The sequence below is a fragment of the Drosophila sechellia genome, chromosome 2R, assembly GCF_004382195.2.
Source record: "Drosophila sechellia strain sech25 chromosome 2R, ASM438219v1, whole genome shotgun sequence".
In the NCBI taxonomy this organism is placed as follows: Eukaryota; Metazoa; Arthropoda; class Insecta; order Diptera; family Drosophilidae; genus Drosophila; species Drosophila sechellia.
This window is the reverse complement of record NC_045950.1, coordinates 4,213,893-4,226,060: the sequence shown is the minus strand read 5'-3', so window position 1 is coordinate 4,226,060 and position 12,168 is coordinate 4,213,893. Positions and strand designations below refer to the sequence as shown.

The 12,168-nt window shown below is 48.1% G+C and overlaps 5 protein-coding genes across 9 annotated transcripts; 3 read left to right on the top strand and 2 right to left on the bottom strand.

The window, feature by feature from the left end:
- Positions 1–84: 84 nt before the first annotated feature.
- LOC6608092 (tctex1 domain-containing protein 1-B) lies at positions 85–1,514 on the top strand. Of its 2 annotated transcripts, XM_032714364.1 has the most exons (5): positions 85–207; positions 685–765; positions 826–1,025; positions 1,080–1,280; positions 1,344–1,514. In XM_032714364.1, the coding sequence occupies exons 1-4, from the start codon at positions 85–87 to the stop codon at positions 1,243–1,245; spliced, it is 570 nt and encodes a 189-aa protein (XP_032570255.1). In that variant the 3' UTR covers positions 1,246–1,280; positions 1,344–1,514. The 2 variants fall into 2 exon arrangements, with proteins under 2 accessions (XP_032570255.1, XP_002032840.1); XM_002032804.2 differs by lacking the exon at positions 1,344–1,514 and having other exon boundaries at positions 1,080–1,308.
- A 658-nt stretch (positions 1,515–2,172) lies between these two features.
- LOC6608091 (RNA-binding protein spenito) lies at positions 2,173–5,611 on the bottom strand. 2 transcript variants are annotated; one of them, XM_032714360.1, is made up of 3 exons: positions 5,478–5,611; positions 4,687–5,311; positions 2,173–4,628 (listed from the first exon to the last, which is right to left on the bottom strand). In XM_032714360.1, exons 2-3 carry the CDS (start codon positions 5,235–5,237, stop codon positions 2,798–2,800), a joined length of 2,382 nt encoding a protein of 793 aa, XP_032570251.1. In that variant the 5' UTR covers positions 5,238–5,311; positions 5,478–5,611; the 3' UTR covers positions 2,173–2,797. The 2 variants fall into 2 exon arrangements, with proteins under 2 accessions (XP_032570251.1, XP_032570252.1); XM_032714361.1 differs by having other exon boundaries at positions 5,521–5,609.
- An 839-nt stretch (positions 5,612–6,450) lies between these two features.
- On the top strand, positions 6,451–8,042 carry LOC6608090 (septin-2). The gene has a single exon (XM_002032802.2). It carries the CDS (start codon positions 6,704–6,706, stop codon positions 7,970–7,972), a length of 1,269 nt encoding a protein of 422 aa, XP_002032838.2. The 5' UTR covers positions 6,451–6,703; the 3' UTR covers positions 7,973–8,042.
- Positions 8,043–8,344: 302 nt separating this feature from the next.
- On the top strand, positions 8,345–10,043 carry LOC6608089 (zinc carboxypeptidase). The gene is made up of 2 exons (XM_002032801.2): positions 8,345–8,899; positions 8,959–10,043. The coding sequence occupies exons 1-2, from the start codon at positions 8,471–8,473 to the stop codon at positions 9,949–9,951; spliced, it is 1,422 nt and encodes a 473-aa protein (XP_002032837.2). The 5' UTR covers positions 8,345–8,470; the 3' UTR covers positions 9,952–10,043.
- LOC6608088 (protein RRNAD1) lies at positions 9,977–12,142 on the bottom strand. 3 transcript variants are annotated; one of them, XM_002032800.2, is made up of 5 exons: positions 11,985–12,142; positions 11,406–11,606; positions 10,527–11,344; positions 10,283–10,473; positions 9,977–10,224 (listed from the first exon to the last, which is right to left on the bottom strand). In XM_002032800.2, the coding sequence occupies exons 1-5, from the start codon at positions 12,063–12,065 to the stop codon at positions 10,145–10,147; spliced, it is 1,371 nt and encodes a 456-aa protein (XP_002032836.1). In that variant the 5' UTR covers positions 12,066–12,142; the 3' UTR covers positions 9,977–10,144. The 3 variants fall into 3 exon arrangements, with proteins under 3 accessions (XP_002032836.1, XP_032571625.1, XP_032571626.1); XM_032715734.1 differs by lacking the exon at positions 11,985–12,142 and adding an exon at positions 11,731–11,820 and having other exon boundaries at positions 10,132–10,224; XM_032715735.1 differs by lacking the exon at positions 11,985–12,142 and having other exon boundaries at positions 10,132–10,224; positions 11,402–11,494.
- Between the last annotated feature and the right edge of the window lie 26 nt (positions 12,143–12,168).

Here is a 12,168-nt window from a genome sequence, read left to right as displayed (position 1 = left end):
CTGTCGTTTTCCTTCGACCCCTTGGCTAGTATATTTCTGCTCCAATTTAGTTCTAAAAGACATTTCAAGTTAAACATTGTGATCATGGGCGACTCACCGGAAGAGCGGCGCAGCAAGGATGTCGTGCCGGAGACCGCCGCCAAAGAGGCGGAAACTGGCAAGGGCAAAAAGGAGAAGAAGGAAAAGTCGGCCGAGGGCACTAAGCCGGTAAGTTGGGCTGACAAGTGGCGCATAATTTGGCTGGTATTATTGATTCAACAAAGCCAAACGCCACGAATTGCCACGGCGACAGGCCGTCAGGTAATCTGGCAGGGAATGACTTAATGGCATAATCATTTGTGGTTTTATGGCTAACCTCTACGCACTCGAGCCGACTCGATTCCATTAATTCGAAAGGAATGGCAGCCGCTGCAGCGAAGAACTGGTCGGGACTGGTGAATCTTTGCCTGGGCCACGAGCGTGAGAAGGTATACGATTGATTTTGCCATTATGGTTAGAATAGGTCTTTTTAATGAATTGATGCTTGTAACGGGATGTGAACACGGGAACCACACGGTTCGTCTAAAATTTGGCAAAGTCACGCCATTTCTTGTGGGGATTCAATGGGGGGTTTGGGTATCGCTGTGGTTCTAACTGTGGCCTAACTAACATGCATATTCGGTTTCCCATTTCATCGACATGCAGAGGCCGGCAAGCAGCCAGCGCGGATCGCTGACCAAGTCCCATATGGGCGTTTCCTTGCCGATGGGTGCTCCGGCAGCCAAGGTGAGTCCGTTTAATGCCCAGCTAGCTGTGTTTATACCCTGATATCTGCTTTATTCCCAGCCCACCATGCGGTTCATGCCCACCTACCGTCTGGAGTCCAAGAATCCGCTCAACAAGGAGCGCGTGGAGAACATCATTAAGGCGGTGATGAACCGACACTACAACGACGAGTACATGTTTCATCCCAAGCACTCCCTTCACATGGCCGCGCAAGTGAGCGAGGAAATCAAGAACCGCATCAAACTCGACAACTACGACAGGTGACTTTGGTTCGGTGGTCAGTCTTTGTCCAACTAACCAACGTTTCGCCCCAGATATCGTTACATAGTGCTGGTCACTGTGGGCGAGTTCCTGATGCAGGGCCTCTACTCCATGGTCAACTTCCTGTGGGATGCTGAAAAAGACGGATTTGTGACCTACAGCGTGGAGAGACCCTCGTACTTTGCGGTCTGCACCACCTTTTACCTGTACTACGATTAATAACGCGATTCCAGGGCCCTGGCGCGTTCCACTTGGTAATAAAATTGATGTTGATGCTAGCAATGGTGCTTAATTTCGTTACCTTCCTTGGTCAGCAGATGGTTCACTTTCTTCCACACTTGCTTGCACTGTAACTCACAACTCACATTTTTAACACGTAGGATGCGATAGGTGTCGTTTATTTGGATATCAGTACAATAGTTTGATATAATATTTTGTTGAATCATAAATTACTCTCGAACATCCGTCTAATGATGCAAGACAACTGCGTTTGATCGTTATTACTACCTCTGAGTGTACAGATTACGATTGGTATATATAAATAATAGATTTGCGAACACACGCATACACAGCACATGCACTGGGTGAACTGCTCGGATTGGATTATCATTGTGTATAAACTGATTTTGGTCCGTGGAATGACACTTGAACTCACTGAAGCAAATGTAGCATGAATGCTTGCATAAATTATAAACAAAACACTATTCTTATTCTTATTCTTCTGTTGAGCGCAGCCACAAGAAAACCAATGTAACAATTGCCAAACCAAATCAAACAGCATAGACATTTTGGAGCAAATGCTACACGACGTTCTCTCTTCGGATGGAAGACGGATATTGATCGGGGTTCGGAACACGACATGGAATCGCCAGCCACTTACACGCACCCAGCGGCCAGAAACACCAAAGAGCCTCTTGGAGATCGAGGGGAACTGAAACTCAGCTGGAGTTAAGCACTTCGCACTGATTTGGAAATTGCACTGCAAATAACTTCTGGAGCCACTTCGCAGTCTTATTTTGGACCCAACTGGACAATCAGACCACTACTGGGCGCACTTTTGGTCGCACTGCCTTCTCGTCATCGAACACAAACGAAAGGGCAAAGGCAAAATCATCAGCGTAACACAAATCAAAATGGAAAATCAATTTTTAAGGAACACAAAAACTTTTCATTGACATTATTTCGCACTACTTGTTGATCATATGCGGACACTCGAATGGAGTTTTTTTGTTTTTTAGAAAAAATTTGATTTTGGTTTTTACTAATGTTGTTTTCATACTGTTGTACACTTTAACATAATAAAATTGGATAATTTGTATGGGTAGCTTTAGATACAATCATGAACGATTTTTCAAACTTTTAAGCACATTAATGAAAAGGATGTATAAACTTCACTGTCACTAACACATCGAGAACTTGAACTAAAACCAAAAGAGAGATCCTGTCTGCAAAAGAAGGTTGATTAATGGTTAATTAATACGGGCTTTTGGGTCATGAGGTGTGGGTGAAGTCTCCTCGGTTCTGCTTCTGTCTCTGTATGTGTGCATCATATGTGTGTGTGTGTGCGTGTATGCGGTGCTTGGAGGAGCCCCATACACGTCCCTTGCATGTATGTGGCCCCTGGTTGTCCTCCTCTTGGGAGAGGACGAGCTAAGATACGACTACGGCTGCTATGTTATAATTAGATGTGGCGGAGATTTTCCTTTAGCACTGTGGCTAGTTATTACCTCCAGTTTGTCCTCCCATCCCCACCGTCGCCAGCCGCTCCAGCTTAGGCCGTTCCGCCGCGCACCACCACAATCACCAGGTGGTCCTCCTTCAGGCCCTCCTCCGTCAGACTGTGACAGGTGCGCTTTAGCAGCTCTGTGGAGAAGTCGCAGGGGGGGAAGGCGTACAGCACCCCAGTAGCCTCCGTCTCCTTGTTAAGCAGCGAGATCACGCCAGCCGCCTCCTTCTGCTTGAGATAGGAAACCAGGTTCCTTAGTGGTCGCGTCTGCACGCTGGCATCGTCGCAATTGGTGTCGTTAGTGGAGCCCGCCAGGCCCATAAAAATGGCGTGCGACGATGAGGATGCAATACGTTTTTGCACGTCGTCCAGCTTGGGCGGATCCAGACGCAGTCGCTGGGTGATACGTAGGTTGTGCTTGCCCTCCTCATCGCGCATCAGCGACTCCACAATATCCGTATCTCCGTCCGTCAAATGGAACTTGGCTGGGAACAGTGAGCTCTTGAGGATCAGCGCTCCGGTCCACACTGTGCTGCACTTGCGCGCCACCTCTGGAACCGTACTGGCTGATGCAAGGGCGTCGTTGCGACGAGTCGAGGTGTCAGAGTCGGATCCGGGAGAGCGTGCCCGCTTCAATGGGGATCTAGAACGAGAGCGTTCTACACCAGGTTCCCGGGAGCTGGATCGGGCTCCCCTGTCGTACGATTCTCCTGGCGGACGTCGCCACTCATCCTCCACTCCACCGGGAGGGGGGACTGAAGAAGAGGAACCTGCCAAGGAGCCAGGATGCGGCGGCCTATGCACATCGTTATGATAATGATACATGCCTCTTCCTCTTCCGCGATATCCACCACGTCCACGGTAGCCACCCCTAGGTGGATACGGAGAATAGCCACCGCGCGGAGCGTAGGCGGCGGACTCTTCGTAATACGGATCGTATTCCGGACGTCTGTACTCCAACGCACTTTCATCATATGGCGGCTTTGAGCTCTTGAAAGGTGCTGCCGGTGTGGCGCCGGGCAACTCAGCGAAGTCCGTGCGGAGTCGACGCTCCGGTCCACCCAATGGGAATCCTCGCATCTCCTTTACCGCCGCCGTGGCTGCCTCCACCGTCTCGTACTGAATATAAGCGTACGGCTCGCCCTTCTGGTATTCAATCTTCTTGATAGCACCGAAGCGATCAAACTCTCGCTCCAGCTGAGTGACAGAAGTCCAGGCACCTAAGCCTCCGATCCACATACGAGTTGCCGGAGTCACTTTGCCGTATCCGATCTTGCATTGAAACTTGCCAATGTACTGGCCGGACAATTCGATCTTCGCACGGTGAGCCATATCCAGGTTTTGGTAACGTACAAACGCGAACGCGTTCCCCGTACCCGGCGGCGGTCGCTTGATGTCGATGTCATCTACAACTCCGTATTTGCCAAAGATGCGACGCAGTTCGTCGTCGGCGATGGTAACCTCCAGATTTCCTGCAAACAGTGTGCGCGTAGAAAGAGGATCATCCTCGGGCTGCACATGGTGCAAGTAATTGGGGAACTTGTCCTTCTTGCTCTCAGGTTTTTCATAAGGAGCGTGTGGGCGTGGTGCTAATGGCCTCATAGGAGCATACTGATGGGGCGGCGCATGGCCGTGGAGGTGATGCGGATGGCCGCCGCGATGCATAGGTGGTCCGCGTGGCGGATGAGGATAGTCATGGTGCAATGGGCGGTAATCACGTGGATGGACTGCGTGCGGATGCATATGGGGAGGACCGTACCGGTCGTAGGGATCAATTGGAGGTCGACGGTGATCCAAAGGAACGCCTTGTCCCATAGGGGACCTCGAGTAGTGGTAACGTTCGTAGTCCGGTGGGGACATTGAGTGACCGCGTGGTCTGCAAAGCATCTTAGATTAGCCAAGGCTAACAATAGAAATACAAAAACAAATCCCACCTATATTCCGGTCTGGTTGTGGACTTGTACACCGGCTCCACAATGGCCATCTTGTCGTAGATGATCAGGCGCGGCTTATGGTGCTTTGCCTCGCGTGCATCTTCAGGCGTTCGGAAGCAAACGTAAGCAACCCGTTCATCCAAGTCGTGCGCCAGTCGCACGCTAAAATCGCCGAACTTCTTGTACTCGCGGTACAGTGTCTCCTCGATGAAATCGTCCGGAGCCTTTGGCGGCAGTGCGCTGACGCAAAGTACCTTGTAGCCAGCTGGTCGCTCTGCGGGCGGTGGACCACGCATGTAGGGCTCCCGGTGCGGGGAGCCGTATCGACTCGGCGAGCGGTCCAATCGACGTCGCATGCGCTCCGGCGACAGGCGCTCCGGCGAATCGCCCGGTACGCCACTGCCGTTGTCGTACCCACGACCCATGCTTCGCGAGTTGCGCGACAAACTGCTCCTGGAGGCCGGGCCCGGGGAGCGCGAGGCGCTACGCTTCATGTTGTGAATTTTGATTGTGATACGATCGGCTCCGGCTCCGTCTCGATGACTACTCATGGGCGGCTATTCCGGGGCGCTTTATCTCGGTGTGTGCTGCCTGAGAACTTTCTGGCAATTTAGTTCCGGGGATTCTGCGAAGAATTCGAGATTTGCTTTGTGAAAGTACTGCCGAAATGCAAGAAGACAAGCGGCGGTCAGGTGAAAAGAAAATGGCGGCGCCCCGCAGACAAAGAAAATCGCGTTAAGCGGGAAAAATTCTAAAACCCGAGCACTTCAGATCGTTTTTAGAGTTCTTACCACTTCCGGCTCTTTTGGATGTTATTTTTAAGTGCTAGATTACTAGTAAGTCGCTGATATTCCACAGATTCTTCAATTTCCTCCGGCTTTGCAAATTCTGTATGCGTCGAAAGTTAGTTGCGGTATTCGATAACGATACGTGGTTCCTATCGCCATTGTTGGCCGTTCATTTTATCGAGCCATCTATATAGCCAAACGGTTGATTTGTATTAATATAATTATATAGTTATAATTATATAGATTTTCAATGTAGTCTTTAATATGTTTCTAATTCCGTAATATATTTCGGAGAATTTAAATATACAAATAATGTTTTCGCTATCGCCATTGCTGGTCCCATTCAAGTTATCGAGCCATCTTTGCCCATTTTATAGCCAAACGGTTGATTCATTTTAATATAATGACATAGTTATAATCATATATATTTTCATAGTAGTCTTTAATATGTTTCTATTTACGTAATATATTTCTGCGAATTTTTATATAAAACTAGTGTTTGCTTTCGCCAATGCTGTTCCGTTCATGTTATCTAGCCATTTTTACCCGTTTTATAGCCAAACGGTTGATTCATATGAATATAAGGACATAGTTATAATCATATATATTTTCAATTTCTGTAATATATTTCGGTGAATTTAAATATAAAAATATTGATATCACCGTTCTAAGTATTAGCTCTTAAAAATTTTAAGATCTGAAAGTTGGCATTACTGTTCATAATCGCGACCGATTTAACATTCGCCGTATTATTGCCGATAGATGGCCACAAATGTGGGAAAAGTCATTGAAAATAGGACGCCCAGATGGGACTTTATTCGAGCCAGACGTGGCGTCATACGCCAGAAACCATATATAAAATGTACTGTCACAAGACTACCTTTCTGATAAATAAAATTCATGTCAATCGAATAATCCATCGTTTAATTGCAATTGATAAAAGTTAGTTAGCTACTTTAATCGATATAGTCGGGCCGAACTGTCTGACAACTGACAAATGCGGCGCTACCGCATTCAAAATCGTCAAGGCTGCAGGTAAAAGGAACCACAGGTAGAAAACTGTTAAATGCAGTTTAATTCTCGGTACGCCACCAGATGCAGGAAAATCCAAATGCTTTATTAAGAAAAAGGACTAGGGCTTACACAGGCTGCACATACGATTTTTCCGGGTATAAAGAGTGGCGCCTGCTGCTGGGTCGTGGCATTGTTCTAACGGAAGCATTGACGAAATGGTTCATTTATTGACTGAAAAGAAGACGCAGGAGGTGGCGACCAAAGCCCCCAGGCTCCTTCAACTTGGCGGACACGTGGGGTTCGACACCCTACCGGACCAGCTGGTCAACAAGAGCGTCCAGAACGGCTTTAGCTTCAACATCCTGTGCATCGGCGAGACCGCTCTCGGAAAATCCACTCTCATGGACACACTGTTCAATACCAGCTTTGGATCCACACCGAGCCCGCACAGCCTGCCCAATGTGAAGCTGAAGGCAAATACATACGAGCTGCAGGAGAGCAATGTGCGCCTGAAGCTGACCGTCTGTGACACGATCGGATACGGCGACCAGGTTAATAAAGCGGACAGCTACAAGGCTTTGGTGGAGTACGTGGACAGCCAGTTCGAAGCGTATTTGCAGGAAGAGCTCAAGATCCAGCGGGCGATGGCCAGTGCTCATGATGGACGCGTTCACGCCTGCCTGTACTTCATATGTCCCACGGGTCATGGTCTGAAAGCTATGGATTTGGTGTGCATGAAGCAGCTTGACACTCGGGTGAACATCATTCCCGTGATCGCAAAGGCCGACACCATCTCCAAGTCGGAGCTGTCAGGGTTTAAGGAACGCATAATGGACGAACTACGGCGGAACAATGTGAGCATCTACCAGTTTCCCATGGACGACGAAACAGTTTCCGAAACCAATGCTGCGATGAACAGCCATCTACCCTTTGCCGTTGTTGGCAGTACGGAGTTCGTAAAGATGGCCGGAAAGCAGGTTCGTGCCCGCCAATATCCCTGGGGAGCGGTGCACATAGAAAACGAGGCGCACTGCGACTTTGTGAAGCTGCGCGAGATGCTCATTCGCACTAACATGGAGGATCTGCGCGAACTGACTCACACACGCCACTATGAGCTCTTCCGCCAGCGGCGCCTACAACAAATGGGCTTTGTGGACGTGGACAGCAACAACCAGCCGGTGTCCTTCCAGCAGACCTTCGAGTCGAAGCGATCCGACCATCTGGCTTGCCTGCAGGCCAAGGAGGAGGAAGTGCGCCAAATGTTCGTTCAGCGGGTTAAGCAGAAGGAGAACGAGCTGAAGGACAACGAGAAGGAATTGCACACCAAGTTCGACCGGCTAAAGCGGGAGCATTTGGAGGAGAAGGCCCAACTGGAGGAGGCCCGTCGGCAGCTGGAGGAGGATTGCCAGGAGCTGCAGCGCCGTAGGCTCCAGATGGCTAATGGTTCGCACACTCTCACCTTGGGCAGGGGCAAGAAAAAGTAGTTAAGTTTGGAATGTTTTCGATTTTGCGAGTCTTAACATTCATTTTAATAAAACTGACGATGCGATTGAATTTCTTCAGACCTTAACTACATATCCATACCAAGATGTATACTAATATTGATATTTTATGAACAGTTTATAAAGAAATTATATTAAAAGAATTTAAGTCCAAGTTATAAATTCCATTAATTTTAGTTGTATACTTACATGTAGTTGTATACTATATGTAAAAATACCAAAAAGAACGTTTTACATATGTATGTATGTACATAGTGAAGGTAATGTTTGGAGAACGTTCTCTATAATCCAGACCTAAATATTATCGTAATTACCAAACGAAATACGATAGAAATAGGATAATTTTCGCGGAACTGTTTTATGACGGTCATAACGCATATGTCTCTCCGAAAGTGGATCGCCTGAAACCCTGGATTAGTCGCACAGCTGTAAACGAATTTCAGGTTTTCCAGCCCTTCCCGCTGGACGTCCCTTCTGTGGATGTGGACTCGGCTGATAGCGATAGCAATAACTAGCTCTCCGCTGTTCTCGCCGCCTCTCGCCCGAAATAAAATTATAAATATGCCAGCAGCGTGGATCGGAACACAATGGTTAGTCATTCTGTGTGTTGCGATGGCAGCGAGCGGTACTAACTTGGACAGTGGAATATGCCCGGTGGCTGGGGACTCCGGCTGCCGCGGAAATCCTCCGGACCAGGCGCGCTACGACAACTACCGCATTTACAACGTGGAGTTCGAGAACCAAGAGCAGATAGAACTTTTCCAGAAGCTGGAGGAGCAGAGCGACAGCCTCACATTCATCGGCCATGCTCGCGAGATTGGCCAGAAGTTGTCCATTCTGGTAGCGGCCCATCGCGTGGCAGATATCGCTGATCTGCTGAAGACCTACAAGGTCAAGCATAGAGTGTTAGTGAGTTTCTAGATATAGTAATCAATAAATTAAAAACTAAACAAGACTTTCCTTGTCAGACCTACAACTTTCAGGAGAAGATCGACCGCAATCTGGCCGAAGTTCAACCGGAAAGCATTGATGCCTCTCAGCTCGACTGGCAGCACTTCTTCCACCTGAAGACCATCTACGAGTGGCTGCACAAAATGGCCGAGAAGTACCCAAATCGCGTGACCGTACTGGATATGGGCAGCAGCACCCAGGGCAACGCAATCAAGGGCGTAAAGCTGACCAGCAATGCTAATAACAAGGCCATCTTCATTGAGAGTGGAATTCATGCCAGGGAGTGGATTTCCCCAGCCGCGGCCACTTACATCATCAACCAGCTTCTGACCTCCCAGGATCCGAAGGTGCAACAACTGGCCCAGAACTACAACTGGATTATCTTCCCCTCTGTGAATCCCGATGGCTACAAGTACACATTCGAGCACGACCGAATGTGGCGCAAGAACCGTCAGCTGTTTGGCACCTGCCGCGGCGTGGATCTGAACAGGAACTACCCCGACCACTGGAACTCGACGGGATCCAGCAGCGATCCCACCCGCTACGATTATGCAGGACCCTCCGCTGGAAGCGAACTGGAAACCAAGCGCTTGATAGATTTCATACGCGCAAATGCGGACAAAGAGCAAATAAAGACATACATCGCTCTTCACTCCTACTCTCAAATGCTAATGTTCCCATATGGTTACACCAAGGAGCGGGTGTCCAACTACGATGACCTGCAGGAGTTCGGCAAGAAGGCATCGGCAGCAATCAAGGCGGAGAGCGGTAGGGATTACGTGAGTGGTAGTCTGTTTGAGACGATCTACCCTTCGAGCGGCGGCAGCATGGATTGGGCGCATTCAGAGGCGGGTATTCCGATTGCCTACACCTTCGAGCTGCGTGGTCCGCCAGACAGCCAGGACTTGTTCATTCTGCCCGCCGTGGAGATCCAGCCCACGGCCAGCGAAGCCTTCACTGCCATTCGTACCATCGTGGAGGCGGCGGCCGAGAAGGGCTACTACAAGTAAGCACAATGATATTATGCAGCAAGCATTTTGTACGTTCAACGATATATAACTTTATCTTTTTAAAAATAAACACACGTAATCGCAAAAGGCAATGTTGTGGTTACATTTTATAGCGTTAAAGGATAAGGATCAGGCGGGTACGTCGCTTGTGCGTGATATATGGTTAGATTAGGGTAATTCTGCCCCACTAAAGTTAGGGTTTCACGGCCCTGGTGATGTGGTTTCTAGGCGAGAGGCGCGGATCGAATATGGCCTCTATCTGTACTTGGCAGTCTGCAAGATAAATGTTTTGAGTACCTAATAAAATTTGTGCTAAAAAAATGATTTATACCATTTTCCATTAGAAACAAGCAGCGATCGTAAAGAATAATGCTCTCCACCAGCGGAGCCATCATTAATCGAAGTGTGTAGAATGAAACTATCCGTTGCCAGTTGGCCAAATCTGTTTCCGTCTGCTGGTTACTTAGAGTTCGGCTATCCAGACCTTCAAAGCGAGTACCCTGTACGGCTTTCTGGAAATATCTGCAAAAATGGCTCTAGACTTGTATATATGTCTTTGGAATTGGTCTTCTTACTGGTGAAACGTCATGCCGGGTGAGTACTTTACATTTCGCAGCGCACAGTGCCGAAGCTCTGGAAACTGATGCACTATTATTCGCTCGGCGGCGGCTCTTAGGGAGTGTATGCGGAGATGTTGGTAGTCCCCCATCCGCAGACGATCGTGATACACTTCCATGGCGTGGCAGGAGATCTCACGGGCCTCGTAGCTGAGTTGGCATCCGTTTTTATCTTTGATTACACTGCTTAACGGGTACCCATGCACTTGCTCCCTGGGATGGGTAGCCTGGGTGGTCATCTTCTGGTAGCAACAGCCCACAAAATTGAGGAACTTGGCCTGTGGACAGCCGAGAAACATGCGCATCAGTGTCGGTCCCAGATTGCCACAGGGATGCAGGCCAATCACACCAAATCGAAAATTGTCGTCTGTTAGCTGCAGGGCCTGCCGAATAATGGATAGGAACTGCTCTGGCGTAGTGCTGCTCTCCAAGCGATGTGTAAGGTGTACTGGTCGCTGAAAGTGTCTGGTTTCATCCTGTGACAGGTGTTTTGTTGCCATGGACTCCAGCTTTAAGTCAATTTCCCTTGCTTGCTGATTGAGATCGGGTTGCATCTCATAGCAGCACACTCGTAATCCATACCCGTAGCCCAAAACACGTGCCAGGTGACCGACACCAGCCCCAAAGTCGACAATAAAGTCCACAGGAGTTTTTTGTTGACTCAGGGCACAGATTTCGGCCATTCGAATGATTTCATGGTGCTTCTTTGGCTTAACCCGCTTTAGGAACACGTATTTCAGCTTTGGGTGATCAAGAAGTGAGCAAGGATGGGAGTTCTAAGTAGAGAAAGATATTTTAAACTGATTTTGGTTCAAATACTGACGGGATTTTACCAACATCAGGCGGGTGCTTTGGTACACGGCTGACGCAGAATTTCCTAAGCTCCTCTTGCAGGTTCTTCAGCTCCAATGGCCATGCCAGCTGGGTATTATGATTCTCATTTTGAAGCAACTCTCCAAGGTTCTCCAGAGGAATGCTTTCTAAGTGCTTCTGCCAATTCCCTGGAAGTTTACTCCAATGATCGTCTATGAAGAAGTCCTGTAAATAAGAATTATATCATCAGTCTAGTATGAAAGTCTTAGAAATAAAAACCGCAATAAGGAGCGCGCAAAGCAAAGGAGTCGAAAATACATGGTCAACATGAGGTATTCAAGGAACACACCTCGCAGTAGGAAGCCCAATTATGGTTATATGATATGTTATATGTTATATGGTGCCCACGAAACAAAGATAACATTCAGTGTGGCGGAGGGCACCGCCAGGAGGCGCACCAATAGGTTTAGCCACAACCAATCTCCTCCAGCATTACTCAACGTCAATTGCTCAATATTAATTTGGTGGGATAAACACTATAACTTCATTAAGCCGCACAAATATTGCATCAACAAAGCTTATATTTTAACGAAGCTAACTTACCAGTACATAGGCATCCAACAGCCATTCATATTTCTTTAACAATTCCAAACCTTTTTCGAGTTTTTCTCTTACAACCAACATTTTTAACAAATAAATATTAAATATTTGTACATCAAAACATTACTTTCCTATGTTCGTATGAACATCGTTTTTCATAGTCGAGTTTGCAACCATTCGCTGAGTC

Coding starts and splice junctions, on each gene's coding strand:
- LOC6608092 (XM_032714364.1), top strand. CDS start 85: ATGGGCGACTCACCGGAAGAGCGGCGCAGCAAGGATGTCGTGCCGGAG. Junction 766..825: donor TGGGTGCTCCGGCAGCCAAG/GTGAGTCCGTTT, acceptor CTTTATTCCCAG/CCCACCATGCGGTTCATGCC. Junction 1,026..1,079: donor AAACTCGACAACTACGACAG/GTGACTTTGGTT, acceptor GTTTCGCCCCAG/ATATCGTTACATAGTGCTGG.
- LOC6608091 (XM_032714360.1), bottom strand. CDS start 5,237: ATGAGTAGTCATCGAGACGGAGCCGGAGCCGATCGTATCACAATCAAA. Junction 4,629..4,686: donor ACAACCAGACCGGAATATAG/GTGGGATTTGTT, acceptor GATGCTTTGCAG/ACCACGCGGTCACTCAATGT.
- LOC6608090 (XM_002032802.2), top strand. CDS start 6,704: ATGGTTCATTTATTGACTGAAAAGAAGACGCAGGAGGTGGCGACCAAA.
- LOC6608089 (XM_002032801.2), top strand. CDS start 8,471: ATGTGGACTCGGCTGATAGCGATAGCAATAACTAGCTCTCCGCTGTTC. Junction 8,900..8,958: donor AGGTCAAGCATAGAGTGTTA/GTGAGTTTCTAG, acceptor TTTCCTTGTCAG/ACCTACAACTTTCAGGAGAA.
- LOC6608088 (XM_002032800.2), bottom strand. CDS start 12,065: ATGTTGGTTGTAAGAGAAAAACTCGAAAAAGGTTTGGAATTGTTAAAG. Junction 11,345..11,405: donor TACCAAAGCACCCGCCTGAT/GTTGGTAAAATC, acceptor TTCTCTACTTAG/AACTCCCATCCTTGCTCACT. Junction 10,474..10,526: donor CCCGGCATGACGTTTCACCA/GTAAGAAGACCA, acceptor CCATTTTTGCAG/ATATTTCCAGAAAGCCGTAC.